This window comes from Chiloscyllium plagiosum, chromosome 11, assembly GCF_004010195.1.
Source record: "Chiloscyllium plagiosum isolate BGI_BamShark_2017 chromosome 11, ASM401019v2, whole genome shotgun sequence".
NCBI classification, from domain to species: Eukaryota; Metazoa; Chordata; class Chondrichthyes; order Orectolobiformes; family Hemiscylliidae; genus Chiloscyllium; species Chiloscyllium plagiosum.
The window spans coordinates 22520008-22527913 of record NC_057720.1 but is presented as its reverse complement, the minus strand read 5'-3'; the positions used below and the strand labels follow the sequence as shown (position 1 = coordinate 22527913).

General features: G+C 39.9%; 1 protein-coding gene and 1 long non-coding RNA gene across 5 annotated transcripts in view; one reads left to right on the top strand and one right to left on the bottom strand.

Moving 5' to 3' along the window:
* The window catches only part of LOC122554210 (dihydropyrimidine dehydrogenase [NADP(+)]-like), a 735384-nt gene that overhangs the window by 285906 nt on the left and 441572 nt on the right, over nt 1-7906 (top strand). For all 3 annotated transcript variants that reach the window (XM_043698867.1, XM_043698868.1, XM_043698869.1), the window contains exon 4: nt 5246-5333. In XM_043698867.1, coding sequence (XP_043554802.1) covers nt 5246-5333 — 88 coding nt within the window. The remainder of the gene's footprint in view (nt 1-5245; nt 5334-7906) is intronic.
* LOC122554211 overlaps nt 1-7906 on the bottom strand; it is a 301535-nt gene that overhangs the window by 15036 nt on the left and 278593 nt on the right. The gene's annotated exons all lie outside the window — the stretch shown is intronic.

The window sequence follows — 7906 nt, the reverse complement described above, 5'->3', positions numbered from 1 at the left end:
CTCCTCTAGCTTATCTCTCCACACTTCAGGCTCACTGCCTTTATTGCTGATGAAGGGCTTTTGCCCGAAATGTCGATTTCGCTGGTCCTTGGATGCTGCCTGAACTGCTGTGCTCTTCCAGCACCACTAATCCAGAATCTGGTTTCCAGTATCTGCAGTCATTGTTTTTACCTCTGGAATATTTCCACACCCAACCTACAGCACCGATATGTGGTCTCCTGTGAATTTTGAACATGTTGGCTCCACACCAGGTGGAGGTGTTGAGCAGTCCGCCCAACCGAGCTGACTATTGAAATACTTAAGTGACCAATGATCACCTATTGGCCTCATCCCACTCTGCCACTGTTTTACCTACAGAAGGGTAATTGGCAGTCAGGAAACTCTATTGCTTCGGCTGCATGGGTTGGTGTCAGACAAAGTTGGAGCAGTTTCTTTTGAGTATCCCCTACAACCATCAGAGGAAGATCTCCCCAAGCTCCTTTATCCCTCCTTTTACCCAGTGCTGATGGCCTCATAAACCGCCCCTGCCCACCACCTTCAGCTTCTCACCCACCTCACAGAACTGTGCCAGATTAGACTATCAGGGCCTGCCCATACTTCCAGCAGAGAACACTGCTCCTGCAAAGAACTTTGAGACTACAGAGCTGCCAACCATCTGATTTGCCCAGTAGTGCCCCTAAGGTGGGACCTCTGTGTGAGATGGCAATGAGGAGATGTCAACATGCTAGAATGCTGCTCTCAGTTGCAATATAATGGGTGGATTGCAACCCTCCCCACCCCTTTGGGTGTACGAGGGGTGATGCAAACCAAGCACTTCATAATATTCAGCTGACTGTCTCCATACAGACATTGGTGGGAGAGAGTGCCTTGGGAGGGAGACGTGCAAGATGCATTTGAGTTGTTAAACAAAAGATATCCACTAAACTGGGATATTTCCACCCCCAGCCTACAGCATTGATTTCTGGTCTCTTGTGAATCTTGAGAATGTTTAAGTCACAATTCCCTTTGGGTCCATTATTACTGCTCCATGGCTGACAAAGAAACTGCATCACTCGAGCATCTCAGTAATAATAGACTGCACGATCTTCATGTTGCTTAGAAACTGGAGATTGTTCCTGCAGTAGGAAAGGATCTGTCCTTACCATTCTGCAGAAAGAAACAGGGAGGAAACAGGCTTCGTATAAAATTGGGTTTTCATAGTATAGTAATTTATTGTTACATGTATTTATGAAATTACAGTAAAATATATATTCATAGTCATAATTAATCTGGTACCACTTAAGTTACATAAAGTCTAAAAAAGAAATAATACATACAAAGTTAAGACTAATTTCACTTTTTGTTCCAACTACGGCTTCTTGATTTCATAAGCAGCTACAGGATGTGCCTTCTTCCGCAGTCGTCAAAGCTGTCCCTGAGGCTGCAATACCAAGGAGGAAGCACACTGAAGCAACCCCTGCCACCGCTGACTGGACCCAGAACATCACATCAACCAAAGCCACCTCATCGCCTCTGTTAGCCCAGCTGCTGCCATAGCCAGGAGACTGTCCCAACTCTCAAGGACCGGGCCCCATCTCAACTTACAAGGATGTAATCATCATCCAAATTGACTCCTGAGGATCGAGGGATCATTCACTCCGCTGCCATTGTAGATGCCACCGAAACACCAAATGACAAGAAACGACCCCAATCTGTTGACACTGGAAAGCTGCGACCGCCATAGCAACATATCAACAGCTCTCTGCAATCTCTCTCTACCACCACAGCCACAGAAAGAAAGAAAAATAAAGTTGATTCAATAGTTAAATGAAGGAAAATGAAATAAAAAAGAAGGTGATGTTGGTTATGCGAGAGGGAGTGGGCAGGCTAGGAGTACAGACACCACCTACCCTACTGCCCTCTGCCAGAGATTTAACTTGTGTTCCTCTTTAACCAGCTTTCCATGGTCCGTATGTTAAACCAAGCAACCTATGGTGAGATTTTCAGGGAATGAATTCCCCTATGAACAGAGAGACCTTAAATCACCCTCTTACTTAAAAATATACTACCGGGTTGCACAGATGTCACATTTTACCATCTGGCATGTACAAACCACAATAGCTTGTGGTTTATCCTGGAAAAATAGGTACGCCAATCAAACTTCTTTGTTCACCTTCCAACAAACAATCTTTCCCTCCCATGCATTACCAGTGATTATTGTTATGCCCAGTGGTGGAACTCACCATAGGGATCTGGATGTGATATGAAATGAATGTAATACACCTTGAATCTGAGGTTTTAACTCTCTATCCCCAGTGCTATTACAGCTTTGGAAAAACCCTTAATTTCAAATCTGGCACAGCATTCTGAAAAGGCTCAATCTGTTGCAGTAAGATTGACTTGCAATTGAAGCTTCATGATCAAGTAACAGTACAACTTCATTTGCTATATACAGATACATTTCATGATGGGTACATTCAACAAAGTTGGAACTAATTTCATCTCACTTGACTTCAAAAATTACAACAAATGAACGTGTGATATTAAAGCTCAATTGAAAATTTGTATTCAATAAACAGTGTTGACAATTCTGCTCAACATGGGCCAGTGAATGAATTTAGTCCATTAAGTTTCTAGAGTGCTATTAGGCTATAGTTTTGTATTTTGGGGCAGCAAATGTAACCTTTATATTTTTCTAGTCATGAAGGAATTCTTTAGTTGAAAATAGTTCTGTACCAATTGCCACTTTCATTTGTGTTCTTCAACCATATCAAGGCATTCAATTCAAGAATAATTCCTTTTCACAATCACACAATAACTTTTGTATGACACTCCTAAATTGTCAAGAAGACTTCCTGGACTCTCTTGCTTAAGGGCATATCTACATCTAGATTGGCACACCATCCAAAATAGGAGCTTTTTATTTGTGCAGAGAAACAGGTCCTGCAATCAGGAATGCTGTATAGTGCACAGATGAGGTCATGTTAGTCTGGAGGTATCAAAACAGCTGAAATATTTGACCCCACCTCTACATTTCCATGGGCTTTAAGAGTAAACTTTGTGTTTAAAAACTTTGTTTTGTTAAGTGTACTGAAAGTAAGCTGACAATACCTTATGCCTCAAGATAAATTGTAACCCATTTTGCTGGAATATGCACTGTATGTGGTATTAATATTGATAGCACAACAATAACATAATAAGAAAATGACTGTTCTAACTTGAGCATTGACTTTCTTTCATCTTATAGAGTCATAGAGATGTACAGCACGGATCTTAATTTAAATATCATGTTACACATTAGAGGTTAATGAGTTGCTTAAATTCAACTGGTTGTTTACAGTTTAAATGTTTGAAATGTCACAATTTTGAGGTTGCTCCAAGAAACTGTGCCAAAACCATCCAGATTATAAACCCTTATTAAACTATCCCTGTAATATTAGAGTGCAGCTGTGACTGATTCAATTTAGGTTCAAATACAATGTTAAGACTGACTTGACTACTGAAGAATGTTGCTAAGGAATGGAGATACTTTACGATAATTACCTTGACTCCAACCCACTTTTCAACAGAAGCTGAATGCAGAAGTCATAAGGAGTGAGAAGCATTAGTCACTAACTCATAGTCCCCACTCTCTCAGACCTTTCTTTTGGAATATACCAGTTTCTTACACTTTTTATCTTTAATTTGGAGTCGCTGCAATGACTGTAATTGTGGTATTGACCACTGAAGGTTTACAACCCTGGCAGACTACTGCCACCAATCCTCCTTCCACTATCTTTAACCAAAATCAATTAACCAAATTCAACTAAAAACAGGACCAGTAGTGCCTAAAGGGCATTGTAACAAAGGTCAAAGATCACCAAGGAAATTTACAAGATATAAACTAAAATGTTCTTCTTGGGGGTGAGAATGCACTCTATTCCCTATGGTGCCCACTGCCCATGGAAAGCCTGAATAATACAAACAGACACTACTTGCTCATTCTCCAAGAAATCCCCCTTTATATGCTGAGTCTAATATGTATTGGTAGAGGAGTCTAATGAGAAGAGTAACTTTTCTTAAAGATAAGATGCAATATTCTATGCTAACAATAGGTAAAGGTTACATTGACTCTCTAGATATAATTACAAAGACCACCAGGAACCAGAGTTGACACAACTCTATCTGTTGAATCCTCCTGCTAGTCTTTTTCTCCAGCTGTGTGATGTCATCAGATTGAGTGGAACTTAATGCAGGTGCAGTGGCTCAGTGGTTAGCACTGCTGCCTCACAGCACTAGGGACCTGGGGTTTGATTCCACCCTTGGGTGACTGTCTGTGTGGAGTTTGCACATTCTGCATGGGTTTCCTCTGGACATCTGGTTTCCTCCCACAGTCCAAGGATATGCAGCTTGGGTGGATTGCCATGCTAAATTTCAAATAATGTCCAGGGATGTGAAGGTTAGGAGGGGTAACCATGTGAAATGCAGGGATGGGGCAGGGTGTGTCTGGGTGGATTGTCTTCGGCAGGTTGGTGTGGACTTAATGGACTGAACGGCCTGCTTCCACACTGTAGAGACTCTTTTCCCCACTCTTTATAATCCATTTTAAGACCTAAAATGTAATTCTTTTGAATTTGGAATGCTTCAGAGTTATTCTCATAAAAACCCTTAAAATTCTGTAAGATTACATTATTTTTATAATATTCTTTACTCAAAGTGAATAAATTACATTTTGATATCTGTACACTTTAATTTTCATGCATAAGACAGGGTCTTGAAGGAATATAACCCAAATCAGGTTTTCCTCATGGCCCCAATTGTATCCACTTACATTGCACCACTTTTCCGGAAATGTTGGCATTACTCACTGAAGGCTAACATTTTTCTTAAATTAGGCCGTGGTGTTTGGTCTAACCTTCTGGTCATGCCATTTTAAGAAATTCTGAATAATTATTTTTAACTATCTGTGGAAAGTATTTGCAATTGATTTTATCTGCATTCTTTAACCTGACATATTGGTCATTCAATTTATTGACAGTTTTGTTTCCCCTGATGGATGTCTCTAATATGTGTACAATAATGAGAAATATTGCTCTGATTTGTACCCATGAATTTTTAAGGCTACAGAAATATTTCAGCTTAAGACAATACAAATTTGCAGCTTGTTAGAATTTTCCAATTTCTCACTTTTGTCTGGCTCAACTGATAGAAAGGGTAATTTAATCACAGATTGGTCGAAACAACTTTTGTAATTGATGTTTTTTGACCAGATTAATTTACATTCCAGGTGTCTCAAGTGTGCCGATGCTCCTTGTCAGAAGAGCTGTCCGACTAATCTGGACATAAAGTCATTTATCACAAGCATTGCAAATAAGGTAGGTATATTTGTCTATCTGTAAAAGATAAATGATGTCAAATAGAGCTTAATCAAAATTACAGGGAGGAGAAAGTGAGGACTGCAGATGCTGGATCTCAGAGTTGTGAGTGTAGTGCTGGAAAAGCACAGTAGGTCAGGCAGGATCCGAGGAGCAGGAGAATCAACGTTTTGGGCATAAGCCCTTCATTCCTGATGAAGGGGTTATGTCCGAAACATCGATTCTCCTGCTCCTCGGATGCTGCCTGACCTGCTGTGCGTTTCCAGCACTACACTCTTAACCAAAATTACAGCCCTAAAGCAAAGCTGCAATAGCTTAACAAGTTCAGGAGATTGGCTTTCAATTTCCACAAGGTGGTGTTTGGGATGGTACATTTACTTCATTTTTGTACCAAAGATTGAATATCATGCTCATGATGTCAGAGTTCACATGGACTTAAAAACCTTTTGGTGTTAAACATTTACTTTTGTATAAAAATCTAAACCAGATGTGATCCCTTCAATTATATAAGAAGTGTGGATATTATGTTGCTTCATTTTTATTTATCCAAGCTGATTAAACATGAAATCTAGAACATAGAACAATACAGCACAGAACAGGCCCTTCGACCCACGATATTGTGCCAAACATTTCTCCTAGCTTAAGCACCTATCCATGTACCTATCCAATTGCCACTTAAAGGTCACCAATGATAAACAAAATCCTTGAATCTGGTTGTCCAAATTGACAATTCAAGTAAGTAGTTTTAAATCTTTGAATAAACTTACAGTATTAAAATAGAAAAAAAAGGTCAGGACAATTTTCATCAATAATACATATTAGCTCCCCAACAATGTTACATACTCGTAATCTCCCCTTTCAAACCATAAAGCTGAAGCTACCCAAGAGTATGTGTCTCAATATAACGCCATTGCAAAGACAATCCTGGACAACCCTGGGAAGTTATCATGATCTAATAAAGATTTGCAGATAACATCTTTTCGCTCTCCTCTGCGAGTTTGAATAATCTTTTTAACCTTGTGACGATACTGTCACTTTAAAAAGTTATTTTGTTCTGGAATTTTTTGAAGAGAGGTTGTAAAGGTGGAGGTGACAAACTGATTAATGAAGATGGCTTAAGTAAACAGCTTGGAGGGCTTTGATTTTTTTTTAAAACATCCTGAATGGGTGTCGCCAGCTTTCTCAGACCAGGCTTTCTAGTTTTTTTTTTAATTTTAGCTTCAGAGGCTGTTTGGGGTCTCCGAAGAGTTGGAAGCTTCAGGGAATGATTCCAGGCTGTTGCTTTCTCTGAAATTTCTCTTGATGTTTTTTCTTCCTGTTTTAGAGAACAGCATTTAAGAATCTGTGTCTGAATTTACCTTATTGCCCAGGGGTGTGTTTGTGGGATATTACTATATTGGAACAGTTAATTAGTAATAGGTACTGCATTTATTATTTGCTTAAGCTTTCCGGTAGTTAAGTTATTCTAAATTCACCTTTCTTTTATTTGTATTTTAACTTTCATGTTTAAATAAATGTGTTTTGCTTCATGCTGAATAGTTTGACCAGCCGCATCACATCTGGAACTTCACCTACCTTTAAAATAGGGAAAAGTTAGGATCTAGGCAACATTCTTAAAATATTTTGAGGGGGTCTGGTCTGGTCCATAGCAACCTGAACATTTGGTTTCACAACACTGACATACCCCCTTTGTGATATCAGACTACTTCTTTGACACCAATGCTGGATAAAACAAACACCATTATCTTTTGGCCTTCTGTGACAAATATTGTTCCCTAGCCACTAAGTCCATCCTCCTGCCAGGCACTTAAGCTGCCTGTCCAGTCTATTTGCAGTCACGGTGTCCTGCATGTCTCTTAAGTTGAACTTTCAACCCAATCTTCACTCTGTCATCAAGGCCTCTTGCTTTCAACCAGTTAATATTTCCAACCTGTTTCTTTTCCTCAGCCTGTCTGCCTCTGAAATCTTTATCCACATTTTGCACCTCCTGTCTTGTCTCATGGCCAGAGGGCATGTAGAGAAATCCCAGAGGATAGTGTTCTCTTCTACGTTGACATGTTAAATTATTGCCTTCAAAATTAGACAATCTTGGACTACCTGGTCAAATCGCTTAAACTGATCACATGATTATAATTCCAGAGTCTTTAGCTAAAGCTGATCCAAAGACCATGAGCTGTCTGCTCCCAGTCAACTCTGAACAAAGGAAAATCATGAAGGGCCATTGTATCATTTGCCAGGGAGGAAAAGGTACATTGTTAGCCCACCAAAATGAACAAAAGGAAACTTTGTTTTATCCGGCACTGGGTGTCAGCACCTGAAAGTCCTGTCTATATCATATGACTGAAATCTGAGCTTGCTAATTGCGTTAAGGTACAGTTTTGGAATACACAATGGATGTATTAACATCTGAAGAAGTTTAGCTTGAGACCTTAGAAGCTGGAATAGAGTCATAGAGATGTACAGCATGGAAACAGAGCCTTCAGTCCAACCTGTCCATGCCGACCAGATATCCCAACTCAATCTAGTCCCTGTTCTCCATCCCACTCTCTCTGGCTTTCTCTCTGTCTCGCTAA